The following is a 23906-nucleotide window of genomic DNA, read 5'->3' as shown; positions in this document are numbered from 1 at the left end:
AACCCTGGGAAGGTATCCTCCCCTACAGCAATCAGATTAGTATTCAATTCTGTTTTTCTGTGATTTAATTTTTTTTTCCCACATTGACTAACCCACGTGGAGTTCATTTTGCTGTAAGGTTTGAGGTATGTTCCCCAAATCGTTGAGAAGTTGTTCTAAAAGATTTATGAGATAATCTTTGCCTTGGCCATTGTTTTGGAGGACTGTCTTGGGGTCTTGAGCTAGATCCCCAGGACAAATGCATGGCAATTCTCCCGTGAAGTGATAGAGTCTTAACGTGATTGTTTGCCTTAGTCTGGTTTCGCTAGAGAAACAGAAGCAGTGAGATATATCAATGTAGAGATAGAGATGGAATTCAAGGACCTGGTTCATGCAGTTGCAGGGACTGGCAAGTCCAAGATCCATGGGTCAGGTGACGGGAAGAGTGTACAGCAGAGAGTTCTGGGCGTGCTACCAAAATATCTGTAGTTTAAAGGCAGAACACACATCAGGAACTCCTTTTTTAACTGATTGATTGATGATACCACGTGACTGGTTACGTTATGGTAGTCCACTCTACCCAAGGCCAACTGATTTAATCACATGTAACTATTCTATAATAGCTGCAACAATGGACTCAAATATACCAATAATCATGAAAATGGCGTTGGACCAGGAGACATTTCCGTCTGTTACACATAAGGTTGCCATGAGTTGGAGCCAACCCAATGGCAACTAGCAACAACAACCACTACTCCATGACAGCAACTAGACTAGTGTTTGGCCAAACCACTGGGCACCATAGCCTAGCCAAGTTGACACTGAAAATTAACCATCACACTGTTGTCGCCTTTCCCTGCCAGGCGAGGGCTGCATTGCCCTACGGTTAGAGGCCAAGGAAACCCAGTTCCCCATCTACACGCCTCTCACCCACCACGGAGAGATGATGGGACATTTCCAGGGGGAGATTAAGCTGCAGACATCCGAAGGCAAGACGAGAGAGAAGCTCTACGGTAAGACAACCACTCCTCAGGTCCTTCTCCATCCCAGTGGGACAGGGAGTGAAACCACTGAATATTCTCTTTACTGGGGCCTCAAGATAGAATTCCAGCATTGGAAAGGATCTAAGAGGCAATCTGGCCCAACTCTCACCTGATTCAAGAATTCTCCGACAGAACCCCAACACCCAGCAGCCACAGCTCACCCTTCCCCGACCCCACTCAACTTGCATCTTTAAAGACGTGAAGTTTATGAATTTTCCAGCTCCCTTTCTCTCACCTTATGCCAGTCTTGTAGGCTTTATCACTCTCTGTTAGAGACCAAGATTACAGAATAACCCACCTAATACTGAATAACTCTTTACAGGCTGCTGGGGGAAGAGGCTAAGGCTACTGGCTACAGTTGGGATTTAGGATTTCCCATGTGATCTCTCTTCTTGCCTGTGGTCATATGGTATGCACTCATAGATAAATACATGCCCTCGTATGTACCTGCATTCATTCCTATGGTACCCACCCAAGGTTCTGGACCTTCCAGATTTCTTTCGTCCACCATATACATCGAGAAGCCCCAGTCCTCATCCTTAGTACATTTCTTTGGCTTGTGCCTACCCTGGCCCCAGCCACCCTCCAAAATGGCAGCATGTTATGGTCTCTTCTTTCCTGGCAAGGTTTCCTAGCCCACCATTTCAACTTGAACTCAACTCTTTGTTCTGTCACATGCCACTTGCTTACTTTGGTTAGCCGCTGGGAAATCCATTTATCATGGCTCTCAGAAAGGACATCCAGAAGCTGAGCTTGGGGACACAAACTCATCTCAGGCATTTCCTAGCCCCAACTGAAAGGCCAGCCTCGGAGGGTCACCCCCGTCTGTCCCCAAAGGAGAACCTGCTGATTCTTATTAGAAGAGCACAGGTGCCTTATCTCTGAGATCAGAATAATCACTGTTCAGTTATGAGAATATTAAAATGTGACCAAGAGACCCTAATAACAGTGCAAACACAAAGAAGTGTCTAGATCTGAATTTAGAATGTTCTCTTAATCCTGCCTATAATTGTGAAACTTGGAAATTACATTTATACTTCTCAGTAGTATCCATTACGTTAAAACCTCTCTGCTTGAAATAATAAAAGATTTGAGAGGTAGGGAGCAGGTCAAAGATTTGTAAATCAAGCATTTCTTCCTTTTCACACAGGCAACAGGTGAGTTTTTCTCCTTTTACTCTTCACTTTAATTCTTGTTCAGAAGCACTCAAATAGCAACACTGCCTGCAATGAATTGGGCTTTTACTATGTAACTGATGATGTATGAACGGTCACCTTATGAATGTTATCTCACTTATCTCTCACAACAGCCCGTGAGCCAGTGTTGTCATCTTTGTTTTATAGAAGGGGAAACTGAGGCACAGAGCAGCTAAGTGAATGGCTGAAGGTCACATAGGCAGTAAGCAGCTAGGCCAAGATTCATCATTCAGTTGATGAATAGTCCATGTTCATCAAGCCAGAATTCCTAAACGTTCCTGCCTCTAACATGAATAGTGAGAGAGCAGAACTCAGTACGTGTGGACGTCTGGCATCCCTACACCAGCCACAGCTCGGCCCACCAAGGGGTGCTGCCTCCAGGGAATGTGGCCCCCCCTTCTGCCCCGTGAGAGGTCCTTCCTCTAGCAGGGCAGTGGGTGGGGTGATGGGGACTCAGCACCTTTGCGACTACAAATCAGAGTTGGAAATGAAGGTGGAGGTCCCAGCTCCCCTTTAAGCCCTACAAATACATTGGCTTTGGGTACCAATGCTCTTGCGGAGACACCTTTTATGTTTGTTTACATCTGATCTGGCAAAAAACATTGCCTGTTTTGCCTTTTATTGAGACCAACAAGCTGGAGACCTTACAAGGAATGACAGGTCTGGGTTACACGTGCCAACTCCTCTGCTCTGAGCCAGTGGCAGGCATAACTAATCAATCACAGAACTCTTATGAGCCCACATGAGGCCTCTGAATCTTGCTTAGCCCAGCTCTTCAGGCAGCCACTACTCATTGGCCAGCTTCAGCATGCAAATGGAAACCTTTTGCCATCCCTGGTCTAAGACCTGGGGGCTGGGCCCTCAAATCCTCTTTCCTGATCCTTTCTTTCCAGACTTCGTGAAGACGGAGCGGGATGAGTCCAGCGGGCCCAAGTCTCTGAAGAGCTTCACCAGCCATGACCCCATGAAGCTGTGGGAACCCACCAACAGGTAGAGTAGTGGGGTTTACCAGAGACCCACTAAAAGATAGCATTGCTTTGTGTATGCAGGGCCCAGGAGGAGGTAAGTGGAGCCCAGAGACACCAGGACAGGGAAGAAGAAGGAGCCTCTGGCGCCCAAGAGGAGGCCACCTGCTTTAAGCTCTGAGTGTCTCTGACAACAAACCCTGGTTTCTTGGGAGGGTAGTATGACTATGGCGAAGCCTGGGAGACTCTTCTCTGTCGGAACGTTCAGTTCAGGTCAGCTCACATTTACTGAGCACCTACTATGTGCCAGGTTCTAGAGAAACTAAAGAAACAAGATGCCATCCCTGCTTTACGACCTCACTGCCTAGTAGAAAGGTGTGCCGTCCAGAAAGAGGCGACTACAGATGGCTGCAAGGATTCCTAGTCAAGAAGTGGCTGCTGTGTCTCTGTGGGACTGGGGACATCAGCAGCCGTGGGCTCGGTGGCCAGCAAGCTGCACTGTGTTACTAATGGGGGAAAAACAGCCAGGAAAATCCATTCCAGTTGCTCTTGGCAGACTGAACTGGGACCAACCAGGACACTGAAGCCCATGTTACTAGGGGACCAGGAAACCAGCTGTAGTTGAGTCGACTCTGATTTATGGTGACCCTATGGGTGCCAGAGTAGAACTGTGCTCCATAGGGTTTTCAATGGTTGATTTTTCAGATGTAGATTGCCAGACCTTTCTTCCAAGGGACCTCTGGGTGGTCTTGAACCTCTAGCCTTTTGGTTAGTAGATGAGTACATTAACCATTTGCACCACCCAAGGACTCCTATTTGGGGACAGCAGTCCCCAAAAGCAGGGTGGCTTCACCTCACTGATGTGGTTGGTCTCAAGTTCCAGAATCGAGGCAGCGAGTTTAGCAGGGTCGGCATACCTGCTGAGGGGGCAGAGCTGTGCAGAGCTCGCCGAGTCGGTACTCCAGTAGCAGGCTACAGAGCACAGCTTACTCCTTTCTTCCTTTCTGTCCCTTCACTGCTTCCCCCTCCAGCCCTCACCCTCACCTGCCCTCACCCCTTTGCACCCAGGAACTCCCCTCCCTAGCCCATTCCCTCCCTAGTCCAATCCCAGCTCCGCTGATGACCACAGCCGTGGCCACTGAAGAGTCGACCCGATCCTTCCACGATTTCTCGTCCGCGAATGCATCCTAGCACTAACGTATCTGCTTGGTCCCAGAATCAGGACAAGGGTCGGTAAACAAAGATGCTCCCCTTTGACCAGCATGAGAACACCATTTCCTTCGGAAGCTAGCCTCGCCAGGTGGCCATGAGATATGGCTCAGAAGCAGGCTGGCTGAGCAGCTCGGAGCCAGGCAGTATTCCTGATAGCGTGTACTGTCATATACCCCATCAGAAGTCCATTCGTCAGTTCTAACGAGATCATTGTCCGACAAACACGGATGGCGCTGGGGTCACCGAGGGCTGCCCAGTGTGTCTGAGTACAGTGTGTGCTGTTCGGGTCCCCTCTCCCAGGCCTGAGCTGTGCTCCGACAGTTTAGAGCTGACACCCAACAGGCGAGGCCCCAGCCCTGTTCTCTGGGAGCCCCACCTGCCTGGCCAGCTCCATCCTGTTGCCTCAGACCAAACACGCATGCTGATGGGCCCCTCATGGACTTGCCACTCTTCCCCGCCGGCCCTACCCCAAGGCTCCTTCCTATCCCCCACACCCAGCCTTGCCCACTCCCCACTGTCACCTGGCCCTGCCAACCTCACTGACCACTCACCTCTCTCCCGCTGGCTCACTGGCCTTCATACTTCCTGGAACAGCCAAGCCACTTCTCACCTCTGGGCCTTTGCTCTCACTCCTACTGCCGCCGAGAACATTCTCCCTCCCTTCTTCTTTTCACGCAGGACTTGTCACAGAGACCTTCCCTGGCCACCCAGTTCCCGAGTGGTGCCAGCCCTCCTGTTAGTCTGTCTCTCTTGTTTCTCTCAGTCAGACTTCAGCATAAACACCGTGTCTCCGTCACTGCGCTTGTCCGTTCTGTGTGTCTCTTAAGGGAGAGTGAGTTCCGTGAGAACAGAGGCCGTGGCTACCGCATTCCCAACCATATTCCCCCTTGACCCAGGGCCTGGTACTTACCAGACCCTCAGTAACTATTTGGTTGCATGAATGCATGAATGAGTGAATAAATGAATGCCTAACTCACTGTCCACAAAGAAGTGAAGGAGTTGAGGAGAATCCTGGGGGCCCCAAGGGACATCAGAGGACATGGTCCTCTGACCCAGCTTGGCGTCCCCTGACCCCGAGAAGGGAAGGGGGTCCCTGGGTGTGACTATGTGTCTCCCCCACAGGGCCCCTCTGTGCAGTGGCCCCAGCATCACCGAGATCATTAACCCCAACTACATGGGTGTGGGGCCCTTTGGGCCACCGATGCCCCTGCACGGGAAGCAGGTCATCTCCCCCGACCAGCAGCCCACAGCCTGGAGCTACGACCCACTTCCCAAGGATGCCTCCCTTGGGCCCGGATGGGGGGAGAGTCCTCCAACACCACCCTCCCAACAGCCCGTATCACCCAAGAAGTTTTCACCCTCTCCAGCCAGTCGGGGCCCCAGCCCCAGGACACAGGAGTCGAGGTGAGTTCTACCAGGGCACCCTCCTTCTCTGCAAATGGGAGTCACTGGGTCTTAAGTGCCTGGGAAGCTTGTGCCCCTTAGAATGGCAGCTGCATGAGGGCTGGGATCTGTGTCCACTTTGCTCACTGATTGTCCTCAGAGCCTGGAGCTTAGTGTTATTGTTAGCTGCTGTTGAGTCGGCCCCCAACTCATGGCGACCCCATGCACAATGCAACACAATGCTGCCCAGGCCTGCACCATCCCCAAGATTGGTTGTGGATCAGACTGTTGAGAGCCACAGGGTTTTTACTGGCTGATTTTCAGAAGTAGATCGCCAGGCCTTTCTTCCTCGTCTGTCTTAGTCTGAAAGCTCTGCTGAAACCTGCTCAGCATCATAGCAACACGCAAGCCTCCACTGACAGATGGGTGGTGGCTGTGCATGAGGTGCTTTGGCTGAGAACTGAACTCAAGTCTCTCACACGGAAGGCAAGGATTCTACCACCGAACCACCGCTGCCTCCATTGGTGGAACACCGTAGGCACTGAGTAAATATTTGCTAAATCTCCAATTCCTAACCTATTGCTGCAAAGTTTAAATGTTTTTTAAAAATCAGGTAGAAAATGTTAAAGATATGGCCAAGAAGAAGGAGCCCTGGTGGTGCAGTGGTTACGTGCTCAGCTGCTAACTGAAAGGTCAGCGGTTCAAACCCACCAGCTGCTCTGCGGGAGAAAGATGTGGCAGTCTGCTGCTGTTGTTAGGTGCTATCAAGTTGGTTCTGACTCATAGTGACCCTGTGTGTAACAGAACAAAACGTTGCCCCGTCCTGGGCCATTCTCACAATCGTTGTTATGCTTGAGCCCATTGTTGCAGCCACGGTGTCAGTCCATCTCATTGAGGGTCTTCCTCTTTCTCGCTGACCCTCTCCTTTACCAAGCATGATGTCCTTCTCCAGGGACTGGTCCCTCCTGATAACACGTCCAAAGTATGTGAGTTGAAGTCTTGCCATCCTCGCTTCTAAGGAGCATTCTGGCTGTTCTTCTTCCAAGACAGATGTGTTCGTTCTTCTGGCCGTCCATGGTGTATTCAGTATTCTTCGCCAACACCATCATTCCAGTGCATCAATTCTTCTTCAGTCTTTCGTCATTGTTCAGCTTTTTCATGCCTATGAGGCGACTGAAAATACCATGGCTTGGTCAGGCACACCTTAATCCTCAAAGTGACATCTTTGCTTTCTAACACTTTAAAGAGGTCTTTTGCAACAAATTTTCCCAATGCAATGTGTCGTTTGATTTCCTGACTGCCGCTTCCATGGGCATTGATTGTGGATCCAAGTAAAATGAAATCCTTGACAACTTCAGTCTTTTCTCTGTTTATCATGATGTTGCTTATTGGTCCAGTTGTGAGGATTTTTGTTTTCTTTATGCTGAGATTACAGCCTAGGAAAACCTATGGGGCACTTCTACTCTGTCCTATAGGGTGGCTATAAGTCAGCATCAACTCAACGTCAACAGGTTTGATTTTGGTTTTAAGGCCAAGAAAAACACCCTCCTGCTTTTTTTTCACACTTGCTGAAGAATTTGGCTCTATACCAGCACGCCCTCAGGCCATCTCCCAGCCCCTGATGGACCTGTGAAGCACAGATGGAAATTACCATGGAGAAGTCCCACCCCCATCTCAAATGTCCCTCTCTTTGCACAATTCCTGTTCCCATATGCAGCTTCCCATCCCTGGTGGTACAGTGGTTAAGCGTTTGCCTATTAAACAAAAGGTTAGCAGTCTGAATCCGTCAGCTGCTCCTTGGAAACCCTATGGGGCAGTTCTACTCTGTCCTAGAGAGTTGCTATGAGTTGAGATCGACCCGACGGCCAACAGGTTTGGTCTTGGTTTTTCAGTCCCTCTGTGGAGGACAATTAGAAAAAGAGGGAGCTGCGATTGGGCGTGCAGAAGGGAGGTAGAGCAACTAGCCCGGCAGCAGGAGAAGGGTTTGGCCATGAGCTCTGGGGAAGACCACGAGACGTTAGAGAAAGCTGGGAGCTGGGCAGCCTGAGAATGACATCGGCGCTTGGAGTCACAAATCCCAAAGCCACGGCTGCTTCCCATGCTGTGGCTGTGACAGCAAGGCACCTCATGAGCATCTCAAGCAAACGCAGAGCCTGGCAAGTGTCTAGTAGCCACAGAATGATAAACGGAAATTAACAGTGCCGACTCCAATCAACAGTGATTTCAGATGTGCAAAATGGCATTGCCATGGTCTTCCCTTGGGAGGCCATCTTTACAGTTCCCTTCTGGTAAGGATAAAGATAGTTATAATGACTCCAGAGGTTCGCTCTCCACCTCTCTTTCCCTAACATGGGTTTTTTTCTTTTCTCCACGAAGCCTTAGTTTCCTCGATGGGTTGTCTGTGACGCGAGTGTTAGGAGCCTGGGAGGGAGGTTGTCAGTAACACCGTTCTCTCTCATCTCCCTCCATTTCTAGCCGTTCCCTGCGTGGCCCACCTGGAAGTCCTCCAGAGTCAGGGGCAGTTTATAGTCTTTTTGTTCCTTAAGCTTTTTCTCCAAAAAATGGAAAGATGGAAGAAATGAAAGAGGGAGGAAGGGAGGATGGGAGGGAGGGATGGAGGGAGGGAAGGAGGAAGGAAGAGGAAGGGAAGAAGGAAGGGAGGGAGGGAAGGAGGAAGGAAGGAAGGGGAAGGAAGAGGAAGGAAGGAAGGGAGGGAGGGAGAGAGAAAGGAAGGAAGGAAGGGGAAGGAAGAGGAAGGAAGGAAAGAAGGAAGGAAGGGGACGGAAGGAAGGGAGGGAGGGAGGAAGGAAGGAAGAAGAAGGAAGAGGAAGGAAGGAAGGGAGGAAGGGAGGGAGGGAGGGAAGGAGGAAGGAAGGAAGGAAGACGAAGAAATAGGATAAACAGGATTAACCCCGAGCTCAGCTGTGTCTGTCTCCACGCCCCTGGTTTTCAGGATTTTAATCTTTGGTCATTCCCTAAGAAATCTGGGAGGAGAAACAGTCTCAATTTCCTTCTCTGTAAAAATGAGGACAGGAGCTAGCGTGTGGTGTATATTGGTTTCTGAGGGCTGCTATGACAAGATACCACAAAGTGGGTGGCTTACCCAACAGAAATTCATTGTCTCCCAGTTCCGGAGGCTGAAAGTCCAAATTCAGAAGGGTGACAGGGCCGCCTTCTCTCCGAAGGCTCCAGGGGAAGATCCTTTTTTGTCTCTCTCAACTTCTGGTAACCCCAGGTGTTTCTCTGCGTGTAGATGCAGTGTGGCTTGCTTTCTTCTGTGTGTCTGTTTGTTCCCCGCTTTTATAAGGATACCATTCAGATGGGGCTAGGGCCCGCGCTACTCAGTGTGACCTCGTGTTAACCGAAGACATCCAAACAAAGTCAGGTTCACAGGTATCAGGGTTTCGGACTTAGCATAGCTTTCTGAAGGACATAATTCAATCCATAGCACTGTGGGTATCGAGGTGCCTGTTCAGCAAGGGTCATTCTTTGGTGACCCCAGGAAATGGAGGTATCCACAACCAAAAAGAACCAGGAGCTTAATTGTTTACTTAAATGAAATGTTTTTAAGTTCCCTAAGTAAATATATCTTTGTGCTTAACAATTTGAACGCAGCTTGTACTAGGTGGGGAACATGTCCCCTCCAGCCCCAGAGCCAACAGCTTCAGAATGGGGCATCTATAGGAAGGTCCCCCGGCTGGGGTTCTCCAAGGTCACTTCCCACTAAGGCAGTGATTAGAGGCAAGAACTCGGCAGCTCCCACACCTGCCTGCAGCCCTCTCTGCTGCTCCAGACTGGCTCTGCTTGAGCAAAGGCCGTGGAAAAGGGGGTGTTTCCAGCACCTTTCATGTCCTCCTACCATTGCCCAAGACACAAGGAGGGTGACCGACCATCCTCGTCTGCCCAAGACGGTACCTGGTTTAGCAGTGAAGGTCCCATGTCCCCGGAAGCCCCTGAATGCCAGACAAACTGAGATGGTTGGTCACCTTCAACCAAAACTACTGGGTTAGAAATAGAACTCTTCTCAGCTCCTGATCTGGTGCTTAGCTTCTTTAGAACAGAAGAGAGATTCTCCTGAGTCTCCTGGGGTCTCCTGAATCTGAGAAGCAAAGTCATTTTGCCACGGAGTTAACTCTGTCCCCGGGACATCGGTTCCCTTATTCAACACCCTGGGCCTCCTGGGGGCATCCGTTTCTTGTTACCTTCCATCCGGCTCCCCTCAGTCTGTTCACCAAACCTGATGGAAGCTTCTTCCTAGTGGGAAGACTGCACTCGTCTCCACCCCCTGCCCTTTCCCAGGGGGTTGAGCTTTGAAATCACAAAAATGCTTCCCTCTGGGGCAGCTCTTCCTGGCCCTGCCCCCCAATTCTCTCAGGTGAGCCCCCTCCTCACTTTTCAGCCGTTGGAAATGGGGTGGTTGGGCGTTGGGTCACGCATGTCATTTTCTCTTCTCCCTTTTACTCCTTCATCTGAAAACCTGTGGTCATTGCTGCTTCCACCGTCTTACACCCTTCTCCCTGGGTTAACTCATAGCAAAGGCTTTTGAGGACCCAGACGGGTGGAGGGACAGCTTTCCAAAGTATTTCTTTAAGGCCCCAGCATGTGTAGTTATGCAACTGCTTCCAGATCTTTCCAAAAAGTAATGAGCAAAAACCTCATGTCTACAGTCAAGCCCCCTTTGGCATATCCCTGAGGCCAGCCTGGCCTGAAACCCCACATCATGTCTGGTTATAGGCGCTGTGCAGGGATGACATCTCTTCTCTGTCCCCTGAGCCCACACCTACCCCCCAAAGAGTCTACTAAACTTGGCTGCTCAGCAACTGTTGAGCAGTGTCTCGGCACACGTTCTAGTGGTAACAGTGTCATGGCCTGAACGACTCAGTGGGTTCCAAGGGACCCATGTTTTCTTTCTATTGTAGAAAACAGGAGCTGGAACACTCCCCTGGGAGATTATGCCTCTGGTCAGAAAGTAAAATGTGTTCTCATTCTTTCTTCTTGCAATTTGCTCAGCACGAAGACCTCAAGTAAGAGCAGTGATAAATCAGAAAACAAGCACAGCAAAGGAAAGGCAGCTCTTGCCTACCTTGGGTCCCTACGTGGAGTTCTGCCTCTGTTCATAAGTTAAACGGTCGTGTTTTCTTGCTCCTGATCTTTGACCTCCCCACCCCGCTACTCGCATCTCTCCCCATGGCCACCATCTTGTTCCTCCAATTTTTTAGTTATGAGGTGAAGGAACTACACGCTCACCAGAAGCTTTCCAGGGAGAGGACTTGAAGCGGTTGGAAAGAACGTGTGTTCATCTGGAACACGGGTCCTAAAAACCAGGATGTTTTGTCTGTTCACGTCTTCGTCCCTGTGCTGGACAGCATCTCACACGTAGGTCTTGTAAATGTTTGTTAAATGAAGCTTCTTGAGCTGAGACCCTCAAGTAACCCAGCTGGCCACTGAACTCCCTTCTGAGGAGGAGTTCCACTGAGCAGGCATGCAAATGAGGGTCAGAGCAAAATTGCTGGAGACAGCAGAGGAAAGGTTGAGGGATTCTTGGCTGGGGAGAGAGGGAGTCAGGAAAGAAGGCCTGTTGGCAGCAGTATGGGAAGAAAGAACTGCGGAGAGCAGGCTTATATGACCAGGATTTGGGAGAGTAGGGCTTTTTTCAATGTCCTCAAAGGTGTTTTATTTGAGGCATAACTTGCAAACAGTAAAGTGCACTAATCCTAAATGTACAGAATAATTTTTGTTTGCAACCATCACCATTTTCCATTTCCGAAACTTTTTTATCACCTCAAACAGAAATTCTGACCCATTAAGCAATCACTGTCCATTTACTCGAATTTACTTTCTGTCTCTATACGCTTGCCTAGTCTAGATATTTCATATACATGGGATTATGCAGTATTTGTCCTTCTGTGCCTGGCATAGGTCACTCAGCATAATGTTTGCAAGGTTCATCCATGGAGTAGCATGCACTAAGCCTTCATTTCTCTTTACGGCTGTGTACTATACCATTGTATGTATGTACCACATTTTGTTTATCTATTCATCCATTAATGGACATTTGAGTTTTTTTACCTTTTGGCTATTGTGAAGAATGCTATGAACATTCATGTCCAAGTATCTGTTTGAATTTCTGCTTTCAAGTCTTTTGAGTATATACCTAGCGGTGGAATTGCTAGGTCATGTGGTAATTCTATGTTTAACATTTAAGGAACTGACAAACTGTTTTCCACAGCAGCTACACCATTCTACATTGCCACCAGCAATGGCTGAGGGTTGCAATTTTTCCACATCCTCACCAACGCTTGTTATTTTCCATTTTGGGGTTGTTGGTTGCTCTGGTCTTTTTTATGATGACCACTCTAGTGGGTGTGAAATGGTATCTGATTGTGGTTTTGATTTGCATTTCCCTAATGCTACTGGACGGGCAACATAAGCCCTCTTCCATTTGTCCCAAAAGGAGCCCTGGTGGCACATTGGTTAAGCAGTCACCTGTTAACCAAAAGATACCCACCAGCCGCTCTGCAGGAGAAGGACGTGGCACTCCACTTCAATAAAGACTACGGCCTTGGAAACGCTATGGGGCAGTTCTACTCTCTCTTACAGGGTTGCTGTGTATTGGAATCGAACTGGCAATGGGTCTGGGGCTATTTCTCCCAGAAAACCTTCAGTAGAGTCCCCCTTGCTCGCTCATGCTCTGGTATAAACAGTTTTCATGGAGGAAAAGGTCACAGGCAAGAATAGAGGTTGCCTACAAGAACGCCAACAGATACACAACACAGTTATCTTCTCTTCCTAACGAAGGTTTCTTCTCTCCCCCACCCCGCCCCTTCTGTCTTCTACTCTGTGGCTCTAGGCCCAGCGACTTGGCGAAGAACATAGCAGAGCCCCTGCTTCAGGAGGACCTGCCGCTGACCAAGCAGAAGCCGGAGATGTTTGAGAACCCGCTGTACGGGTCTGTCAGCTCCTTCCCTAAGCTGGTTCCCAGGAAAGAGCAGGAATCCCCCAAGATGCTGAGGAAGGAGCCCCCACCCTGCCCAGACCCTGGAGTCTCCTCACCCACCATCTTGCTCACCAAAGCGCAGGAGGCCGAGAGCTCCAAGGGGACTAGCAAGCAGGTCCCCACGCCCCGGCTGCGCTCCTTCACCTGCTCGTCCTCCACCGCAGAGGCCGGAGCGGCGGCCGGCGGGGAGAAGAACCACGGGAAGCCCAAGCCCGCGGCCAGCTCCCAGGCGCCGGCGCCCGTGCCGGCGAAGAGGCCCGTGAAGCCGTCCAGGTCAGAAATGAGCCAGCCGATCCCGCCCGCGCCCACGCAGCTCCGACCGCCCCTGCCCGCCAAAAGCCTGGCCGTGCTGCACCTGCAGCACTCCAAGGGCCGCGACTACCGCGACAACACCGAGCTCTTGCACCACGGCAAGCACCGGCCCGAGGAGGGGCCGCTCGGCAGGACCGCCATGCAGGTGCGCGCAGGTGCGCGGGGGCTCGCGTGCATGGGTGCGTGTGTGCGTGCGCGCGTGTGTGCATATGTGTGCCCAGGGCTAGGTTCTGAGAAACTGTGGGCCTGGGGCAGGGGAGGGACTGCTCCATGAGGAAGGGGGTAGAGGCGGACTTGGAACCCAGGCCTGCCTGCACCCAAAGTCCCCAGTCCTCCCCTGCCTCTCTGAAAGGCCTAAAGGAGGGGCTGTGTATAAACTCTTAGCCGTTCATCAGGTCCATAGGAATAAGGCTCCACTGATAAATGGAGCCAAAATAATTTATATTCTATTATCATTAGTACTTAAAATTTTCCCAGCGTTTTCGAGACTTCAAACACAATGTCCCCCTTCCTTCCTATAAAATCAGTTTATTTTTGAGCAAAAATATAGTGGTTAAGGGTGGACTCTGGAGCCAGACTGTCTTGGATTCGAATCCCAGCTCTCCCACTTCCTGGTCCCATGCCTCAGTTTACTCATCTTTAAAATGGGACTATTAATGGTACCTGCCTCACAGATTTATAGGGAGAATTAAATTAGTATGTTTGTAGGTATAATATATACATATATTCATTTGCATATATACCATATCTATGTTATTACTCTATTTTATTATGTTTATTATATCTGTATTATATTTACATATACACTAGAACATGTATAAGTCCGTGCCGGCCCTTTTCAGCTATGTGTTAGAGGAAGCCTGGTTGAACCTACAGCATGTAGGGACCCAGGAATCTGTGGTTAAATGTGGCCCTGATACCGTCTGTTCTTGTCCCCGCAGTGAAGCCCTAGGAGCCGCCAGCGAGACAGGGAGCCCAGAGGAGCAGTAAGCAGCCCAGCAGACGCCTGCCGGGACCTCTTGCCAGCTGCTCCTGCTGCTTCATGACAAGGCTTCCTGTCCAGAGCGGGACTAGCTTCTGTGTGGTCCGTGGAACCGCTGGCTGTGAAGTGTGGTGTGGGGTCTAGGCTGGAAGGGAGCGAGCACCCTGGGTTCCAGCTCAACCTTGGTACTTGGGACCCAAGAGCTCTATTCAGGTCGCCATTTTGAAGCAAGAATCTAGAGTGCAGATTCGAAGGTTGGGGTAGAGATACCTAATAATAATAATATTAATATTAATAATAATAATGGCTGCATGTACTGAGCACTCACTGTGTTCCAAGTACCATGCTAAGTGCTTTTTGAACATTTTGTCAGGACAGCCTCAGTGTTGCATCTCCCTCATCAACTAAACCCAGATTTCCAAACCCACCATTTCAGAATGGGTGTCTATCCAGAGCGGTTTGGACAAAGCATTAAAAGGGTGCCTGCCCTTTGGGAGCGAGACAAGGTCCTGGACTTTGGAGAGCTGAAGAGTCTCAGTTGTTCATTTTGGGTTCAATAAAGCTGGCAGAGTCTAGCCTCAGTGATGCAACCTGCTTTGGCTAAACCCCCAGCAGCCCTGACTCAGCAGAAGCTTAGAGCGGACATCTCTCTGGCTTCCTTCAGTTCATTAGCTGGAAGGAGAAGGAAGATCGATCGGCTGCTACACTCCTGTGCAAACAGCCAGCCTCAGCCCAGGGCTAGAGATACCAGGCCCACTGGGTGGGCATGGATTGGCCCCGAGCCCTCCAACACAGATGTCCACGTGCTAGTGGAAGAGTCTTTGATGTTGCTGCCAAAAGCCATATTCTCCAGCCTGGCTGCCAGGAGGGCGGGCTGCTCAGTTCCAGGCTCTAGAAACAGGGAAGTCTTTTCTTCTTCCAGAAATCCGTCTTTTGGCCCTGCTTCCTTGGTTATTAGGAGAATAGATTGGTGATGTGTTTTCTTTGTTTTGTTTTTGATGTAACAGACTTACTGTAGGAAACCAAACCTGGGTGTGTGGGTGTGCAGGAGAACAGTGCGCCATATTCCCCCGGGTGTCAGTCTGTGTAACCAATAAATTGTGCCTGTCTTCAGTTGGCGCCCACCCGTGTGGTGTTTTTCTGCTGACATTCAGAACCACGAGCACGTTTCTAGGCTGTTGGGGCTGGTGTCTGGAGCTCAGCAGCACCTCTACCCAGAGATGGTCTTCCATCAAGAAGTGTGAGCCACATGCTTTCCTTCCGAAGGCTTCTGGGGACCCTAGAGGTGTCTAGACCCCACTGTTCCATAAGTCTTGGGTCCTGAGAAGGCAGGTCCCCTATCTTCCCACACTACAGGTGCTAGCTATGAGTGCTGTGGCTCAGGGACTCCCCTGCAGCAGTTGAGGGGTATCCCAGCAGACCAGGAATCCAACTGCTGTGGTCCTTCACCAGACTCAGTTCTCCATCCTCTCTTCCAGGGCACACGCTCAGGGCTTGCTGATGGCCACTAGACTCAATCCCTGCCCACTTCCTGAACGTCCCCCAGTCTCCCAGTCTCTCCCTGCCCACCCTACCCCACCCCACAACACAAACGAGCTCTCAAAAGAAGCCCAGAGAGCTTCTGCAGTCCAAGGGTGTGACCATATAATAAAGACATCATCATCCTTGGACTCTTGTCGCTGGTATCTTATAGTCTGAAAAGACACCAAATGGGAAAAATATGCTCAAGGGAGGAAGTTGCTGTCTCTGCTAACCCTTAGCTATGCCAATGTATCGGTTAGCTACCGCTGCATAACAAACTACTGCAAAATTTAGCAGCTTAAAACAACCAACATGTATTATCTCACCGTTCCTAAGGGTAGGAATCCAGGAACAGCTTAGCTAGGTGGTTTTGGCTCAGGGTCTTGCATGAGGTTGCAGTCAAGACATTGGCCAGCGCCGCAGTTATCTGAAGACTTGTCCAGAGTGGAAGGTCCTCTTCCAAGTGGGCTCGCTCATGTGGCTGTGAGCTGAAGCCTCAGAGGTTTCTTGACGGCTGTAGGTTGGAGATCTCAGTCCCTCCCACATGGGCCTCTCCAGGGATGCTCACAACATGGCAACTACTTCCCCAGAGCAGGAGACCTAAGACAGACTCCAGATGGAAGCTGCATGTCTTTTATAAACTAATCCGGGAAGTGACACACTATTACCTCTGTCATATGCTAGTGGTCACACAGACCGACCCTGGAACTATGCAGAAGGGGACCGACTACACAAGAGTTTGCATAGTCAAAGGTAGGGATCCTTGGGAGCCATCTTGGAAGCTGCCTACCACAGCCATGACCCTCACTCATCTCCAGATAGCAAATGTAAGTACCCCTCTTGACACTTAAATATAATGCAGAAGAGTCTTCTCTGACCAGGATTCGCTACGATGCCCCCTGAGGCATCACTGTGCTGCCTGGTTCAACTGAGGGCAGAGTGGTTCCACTTCAAGAGGCTGAATCAATGGATGCTGCGGCTGAGAAAGGAAAAGAGGGAGGGGCCGTAAGAGGAGTGAGAGCCAGGGTCACCGTGCGCTCCTCTGCTAGGCTGAGGGCCCTGGAAGCCCTGTAGGCACCGAGTTCCTGCCCCTGCTATCCAAGGAGGGTCACCAATTGGCATGAACCTGTCATCGCTCACTGTCTAGCTCTAGAGAGAGAATTCTGTACCTGAGACACTGCCAGACCCCAGTCCAACCCATCCTCTTGGACAAGGACTCCCTTCAATGCCCAGGACCCTCATTCACCACCACCCTCAGGAAAGCAGGGAGTGGGCACATGGTCCATTGAGTGTTATGGTGGTATGATGAGGATGCATTGCTCCCAAACAGATGAGACTGCAAAGACTCAGTTTGAAACTGGGCTTGGACCAAGCACAGCAGGTTCAACATCACAACAACACACAAGCACTGTCTTAGTTACCTGTTGTTGTTGTTAGGTGCCATTGAGTTGGTTCCGACTCACAGCGACCTTATGTACAATAAAACGAAACACTGCCTGGTCCTGCACCATCCTCACAATCATTGCTATGTTTGAGCCCGTTGTTGCAGCCACTGTGTCAATCCATCTCGTTGAGGGTCTTCCTCTTTTTCGCTGACACTCTACTTCACCAAGCATGATGTTCTTCCCCAGCTATTGGTATCTCCTGATCCCATATAGATAGTTCTTAAAAGAACATAATGCTCAATGCAGACATTTTTTACTAGTTAAGTTGAACAATGGGCTCAAACATAGCAATGATTGTGAGGATGGCACAGGACAGGGCAGTGTTTCATTCTGTTGTACATAAGGTCGCTATGAGTCAGAACCGACTAGACAGCATCTAACAACAGCAAACTAAACTATTGTTTGGTTTTAAGAAAACTTCAGGGAATATTTTTGGTTTAAGGTTTAAAGATTGTCTCAGGACAATAGTATGGGGTTCATCCAAGCTCCATGGCTCCAGAAAGTCTGGAGGCCATGATAATTTGAAATTCTGTTCTGCGTTTTCCCCCTTTTGATCAGGATTCTTCTACAGACTCTTCAATCAAAATGTTCAATAATGGTACAGTTGCTTTTTTTTAAGAAGCAAATTTTTCCCTTTTCTGCATGTTTAGATGCAAGCCAGTGGACAAGACCAACAGAGTTTTATGCCAACAGGAAGGTGCTGTTATCATAATAGACATTCTCTAATAGCCACCCACTCCTGGCGCCTCCACCCTCCACGGCCGCCTGGAGGGTGGTCCTGCAGCCCAGTGCTGCCAGCGGCAGATCAGCCTTGCCATCTCCCCTCCTCCCCAGGGTCGATGATTTTTCCATGCCATTTTTTTCACCCCAGTAGGAGGGAAATGAGTGAGTAATTCAGAAACGCTCCCCCACAGTTCCCCTCCCTCACCCCAGCCTGCCAGGTTCTCTTCTGTGCGTGTCCTTAAAATAGCTCCTTTCTCTCCGCAAACTAATTTCCATGGAGATCCAGCTATCTGGAGGCCTAGAAGCTTCCTGCAAAGCTTGAGCAAGCTCAGCACCCAGCCTTCATTGCAACAGAGAGACCCATTATAATGCAAATATCTGGTCCCAGCCCCACAGACCCTTCCCCCCACCCCCCACGTCCTGGTTTGGGAATCCACAGCACTGACAGGTAGAGTCCAGGTTTCACAATCTAAAATTTTAAAAAATGGAAAAAAAAAACACCACCATTGAGATGATTCTGACTCATAGCAATCCTATAGGACACAGTAGAACTGCCCCATAGGTTTCCAAGGCTGCAGTCTTTAAGGAAGTAGACTGCCACCTCTTTCTCCCACAGGGTAGCCAGTGGGTTCAAACTGTTACCCAAATAGGGTCCGTGCCCTGGAGCAGTCGAGCCAATGAAACATACTCCAAGTCAGAAGGAGAAAGAAAGTTTTAATTTAGGAAGTGTCCACCGCCAGGGATCCTACAGCAACACAGGCTGCCCTTAGGGAGTCCCAAAAAGCATTTTTACCTCAGAGCTTATATATGATTTTTACAAAGGGTTAGAAGTGTTATTTACTCCAAGAGAATTACAAGAGACTCTTTACTATACTAAAGAGATAGGGAACTGGACATTTCCTTATCAGGCTAAAGATATAGGTCTCTGACATCTGGGCTCTAATCTTCCTGCGGGGAATCCTAAGTCATAAAACAGAGTCATTAAGAAAGGTACCAGCGAAACAAAGCCACTAACGAAGGTATGGGAAAAGGGAGAAGGCAAAGAGAAAAGAAAAAAACCTTACAGGTTCACCTTAGTTATGTCAGGCCCTCAGCTGCCCATTCTGAAAAGGAGAAAACATGCTGGGGGGTATTAGGGTCACAAAACCACCGACCTTTCAGCTAGCAGCAGAGCGCTTAACTGGTGCACCACCAGGACTCCTTACCACAATCTACTTTCCCCGTTTTCTGTTGGGTGTCTGGTCCACGATGATCCCTTCTCTCTCAGCCCACAGCCAACCAAACCACAGGGCTCGTCGTGAGTCCTTGTAGATCAGGTGTAGCCAGCTCAGATTCTGCCTTCATTCACTCAGCAAACATCTATTCACCACATACGTGTCCACAACGTGTGCGGGGCCTGGGGGGTCACCACGTTTAGTTAGGGGGCCTTGGGAGGGACATGGAGGTGTCCTGGGCTCTCAGCCCATCGGGGTTTGAATATCTCATCTTTTATTTCCTAATAATAGGATCTTGTGCAGGTTACTTAGCTTTTCTGAGCCTCAGTCTCCTTGTCCGTGAAGTGGGTAGAAGGAGGCCTTCTGCATGGTGTGGTTTCAAGGATTCACGAGAACCTCTCTGCAGAGTCCCGACTCGGTCTGCAGGCGTCCTTGACCGTTAGCCCCCTTGTTTTTCCTGAGGGAGGCAAGACAGTGAGGGAGGGAGGCACCCGGAGATCATACACAAGTGATCCCAAGACCAAAGGCTCCTCCAGGCAGGAAAAGTGTTGCCCACAGGGTGCATTTGAGGTGGGCCTTCTGGGACCATGGGAATGTCCTAGAAGGAGGCAGGTAGGTAAAGGCCTCCCAGATGGGCAAAGGCATAAATAATAGTGAGGCAGGAAATCAAGGGGGCAAGTGGAGGAGGTTTTGAAAAGCTTTCATGATCAGAAGTTGGTTGAGGCCAGGAGCTAGTTGAAGCCAGGTAGGCTAGTTGAGGGTAGGGGTTAATTGAGGCCAGGGCTAGTTGAGGCCAGGGGCTAGTTGGATTGCTTTAGCTGTGCAGGTTACCTGGGCTAATAGGAGAGGACCTCTGGAACATGTAGAAAGGCCTTGAGCAGGTGCCCAGCCAGTTAGACTGGGCAGCGTTCCTTGCCATTCCCCATGCTTTGGCCATCGCTGTCACCACAGAGCAGCTCTGTGATCCACAGCGGGTCTAGATCGGCTCCTCAACCTGAGACTTAGCTCCTGGGCCTCTGCCTCTCCCTCCGTCAGCTCCTTCCTCCTCCTTCCCTAATCAAGTAAAGGACCCTCAGTTCACGCTTTATTCTACAAGGAATGGGGAGCCACCGGGGACTCCGGAGCAGACAGTGACATGCTTGCTCACGTGTTTGGGAAGGTCAAGAGCAGAGTGAGCTCCTAGGTATATACCCAGAAGACTGGAAAGCAGGGATGCAAACAGACGCTTGTACAAAAACGCTCATGGTAGCTTTATTCGCAATAAGCAAAATCTGGCAGCAACCAGAGTGTCCATCAACAGACGAACGGATAAACAAAATACTGTCCATCTATACATGGAATGTTACTGAGCCAGAGTGAGACGTGAAGTCCTGATGCACGCTACGACGTGGATGAGCTTCGAAAACATGCTGAGTAAAATCAGTCAGACACAAAAGGACAAGTATTGTATGATCCCACTTGTATGAAGTAGCTTATCGTTGCTCAGTGCCGTTGAGTCAGTTCCAACTCCCAGCGACCCCATGCACAACAGAACGAAACACTGCCCGGTCCTGCGCCGTCCTCACAATCATTATGCTTGAGCCCGTTGTTGCAGCCACTGTGTCAGCCCAGCTTGCTGAGGGTCTCCCTGTTTTTCGCTGACCCTTCACTTTCCAAAGCATGATGTCCCTCTCCAGACAAATGCGCAGACAAAGTAGCATAATGGTTGCCAGAGAACGGGGAAGTGGGAAGTTAGAGCTTAATTGGCCAGAGTTTCTGTTTGGGGGGAAGAAAAAGTCTTGGAAATGCTGGTTTTGCATGAATAAGTAAATAAACAAATAAGTAAAAATAATAAAGAATAGAGTGGGGCAAGCACAGCAATGGGAGTGCAAGAGTTAAGAGGCACTCACTTTCAGGGGCCCACCCAGAACTTGCACCCCCCTAAATTGTGCGCCCCTGAAGCCTCACTTGCCTTACCCTAGTCCTGGCCCATCCGGAGCTTTGAAAAAAAAAAACTGCTCGCCATGGGTCAGGGGTTCTCAACCACAGCACTGTTGACATTTTGGACCAGACACTCTTTGTTGGAGTCCCTGGGTGGTGCAAATGGTTAACACCCTCAGCTGCTAACCAAGAGGCTGGAGGATCAGTCCACCCAGAGGTGCATTGGAAGAAAGGCCTGGTGATCTACTTCCAAAAAATCGACCATGGAAAATCCCGTCGTTGTTGTTGTTAGGTGCCGTCGAGTTGGTTCCGACTCACAGCGACCCTATAAGACAGAGTAGAACTGCCCCGTAGGGTTTCCAACGGGCAGCTGGAGGGTTTGAACTGCCGGCCTTTTGGTTAGCAGCCGAGCTCTTACTTTGAAACACATGGGGGGTTGCCATGAGTCGGGGCTGACTTGGTGGCAACTGGTTTCTGGTCATTCTTTGCAGTGAGGGGCCCGTCCTGTGCATCACAGGATGTTCAGCAGCATTCCCGGCCTCTACCCACGAGATGCCAGTAGCAGCCTCCCAAAGCCGTGACAACCAATAATGTTACCAAATGCCCCGTCGGGGAGCAAACCCCCCCAGATGTCAACAACTGCCGTAGTCCACTTCTCTCAACAAAGAGTGACTCATTTGTGAAGAAGGTGGGGATAGTGATTCTGACACCTCACAACAAAAATGAAAGCAGGGAACTAGGAGGAAGGGGGAGCTCCCCACCAACCCATGGAAATGTCACCGGGCCAGTTAGACTCCCTCCGTTTGAAGAGACAAAGGTGTGCGGGGTTGCCTAGGGGACGGGTCTCTCACCGGGCTGCATGGGAGGTGAGGAAGCCCTGAAACGGCCTCTGTAGCCACACAGCCCTGTCTTGGGGGCAATGGAGACAGTGACCCCTCAAGAGTCACGATACAGAAGTCCCTCAGAGCCCAGAGCAGCTCCGAGGCCCATGTCTTGTGACCCCACCAGGAGCCAGTGTTTCTTCCTCCCACCCCATCAATTCCGCCCTATTCACCACTCTCTTCCTCTTGTCCGCTTTCTCCACAGCTCTGCCCCTGAGTACAGTACATGCTGTCTCTTGGGATGTCCCACAGGTAAAACTTCCAAGGAGGTCATTTTAGGGCAGAGCCCTGGGGATGCAGTGGTTAAGAGTTCAGCTGCTAACCAAAAGGTCGGCAGTTCGAATCCACCAGCTGCTCCCTGGAAACCCCATGGGGTGGTTCTATTCTGTCCTATACGGTCGCCATGAGTTAGAATTGACTCGATGGGAATGGGTTTGTTTTTGTTTTTGTTTTGTTTTGTTTTTTTGGTTAATCCTGTCTTATTAGTTTGGGATCCCCAGAAACAGGCTCTGAAAGAAAGATTCAAGTGCAAGGAAATTATCTGGGACCAGCCCCAGGAAACACCAGTAAGGCAGCAGGGGGAGGCGAGGAAGCCAATCAAGAGTGTGTTTCTGAGCAGGTAACCACTGTGGCCGGGGGTTCTCACCTCCCACGTCTGAGACCGGGTTCCATTCCCAGCCACTGCACCTCAGGCATAGCCACCACCTGTCTGTTAGCGGAGGTTGTGTGTTGCTAGGATGCTGAACAGGTTTCAGCAGAGCTCCTAGACTAAGAAAGACTAGGAAGAAAGGTCTGGTTGTCTACATCTGAAGATCAGCCAGTGAAAACCCTATGGATCACAATAGTTCAATCCACAGCTGATCTTGGGGATGGGCAGGACCAATCAGCATGTCATTCTGTTGTGCATGGGGTCACCATGAATTGGGGGCCGACTCAATGGCAGCTAACAATAACAATCACTGCTAAGGCCAAACAAGGGCTTAATCTGGGGGCACCGTTGTAGAGCACATGGCTACACTATGTCATCCAAACAGGAGAGAACTGGGGTGTTCATACACTAATTCTCAGGAGTCATTGGTTAAGAGCTGCCTGGGGGTGGGAGGAGGGGTTAGCACTTCAGCTGTTCTGGACTCTGCAGGCAAAGCTGAATCCAACCGCGAGAGAGAACCCTCGGGCCTAAAGAGTGGCTAGTGGGAAGTCAGACTGACATGCGTGAGATGGGTGGGGCACCAACAGTATCTGCTCCACCACCCAACGGGATCAACCAGGCTGCTGACTGGCCTCCCTTAATTTGTAATCTGTGCCTTTAGGCTGACACTCCTGGGCATTTGGGGAACCATCTCCGAAGAGGGGCACCTCATTTTAGGTGAGTTCTATAACATGAGAAGAATCCTTTAACATGAGAAGCGCCTGGCATCAAAGAACCAGGGAAAGATCATTCTAGACAGAAGGCAGGTCATGGGCCCTGAAGTGAGAAAGAGCCCAGCATGTTCAAGAAACAAAACTGATGTGGTCGGAGTGTGATGACCAAGAGTAAGGTGAAGTTACAGAAGTATGGAAGGCCAGATGCGGGTGACATAAGGTTGTGGGGCCACAGAAGCAGACACTTAGAAACCTGTAAACTCGTCAGGAGAATGGACACTCTCCCTAGAGCCCAAACTGAGAGTCACTCTACCCAAGAAGTGATAGATGGCCCAAGAGGAGTCCATTAGTCAGAGCTGATTTGCATGAAGACATCTGGTTGGTAGCTGAGGGAGACAGGAGGGTAGTTGTATGAGGGTATTATGGGAGGGTGACAGAAAACAAAAGGAGAGCCCACCAAAGCATTGCAGGGCCTACGTCAGAGTTCCTCCTCACTCTACCCTGGGGCACCTGACACAGGTCAAGAGCACAATAAACATTCTCCCAGGGCGTTAGTGAGCCCCATGGAGAGAGAAGCTACCAGAAGTTTCTGTGAGGAACTTTTCCAGACACAGAGGCACAAACCATCATACTTTAGCAGTGATATCACTAGGGTTGGTGTCACTCAGTGCGGTAACTCATGCTGTCACCCCCTCCCATGCTAATTACCACAATATTGTAGCTAAAACACCAGGAATTTTGACAAAATCAGCAACTATAAAAACAACAACA

General features: G+C 50.1%; 1 protein-coding gene across 6 annotated transcripts in view; it reads left to right on the top strand.

Annotated features, from left to right (window-relative positions):
• Positions 1-15310, top strand: part of INPP5D (inositol polyphosphate-5-phosphatase D) — a 138353-nt gene extending 123043 nt beyond the window's left edge. Inside the window, exons 22-27 of one of the 6 annotated variants that reach the window (XM_023724500.1) lie at positions 843-992; positions 3112-3208; positions 5518-5799; positions 6141-6323; positions 12629-13232; positions 14029-15310. In XM_023724500.1, coding sequence (XP_023580268.1) covers positions 843-992; positions 3112-3208; positions 5518-5799; positions 6141-6323; positions 12629-13232; positions 14029-14031 — 1319 coding nt within the window. In that variant the 3' untranslated portion in view covers positions 14032-15310. Of the gene's footprint in view, positions 1-842; positions 993-3111; positions 3209-5517; positions 5800-6140; positions 6324-12628; positions 13243-14028 lie in introns of all 6 variants that reach the window. The other 5 variants (XM_023724502.1, XM_023724503.1, XM_023724505.1 and 2 more) reach the window with 5 other exon arrangements.
• Positions 15311-23906: the final 8596 nt, after the last annotated feature.

The sequence above is a fragment of the Trichechus manatus genome, unplaced genomic scaffold (assembly GCF_000243295.1).
Source record: "Trichechus manatus latirostris isolate Lorelei unplaced genomic scaffold, TriManLat1.0 scaffold00249, whole genome shotgun sequence".
Taxonomy (NCBI): Eukaryota; Metazoa; Chordata; class Mammalia; order Sirenia; family Trichechidae; genus Trichechus; species Trichechus manatus.
This window is presented reverse-complemented; position numbering and strand designations above follow the sequence as displayed.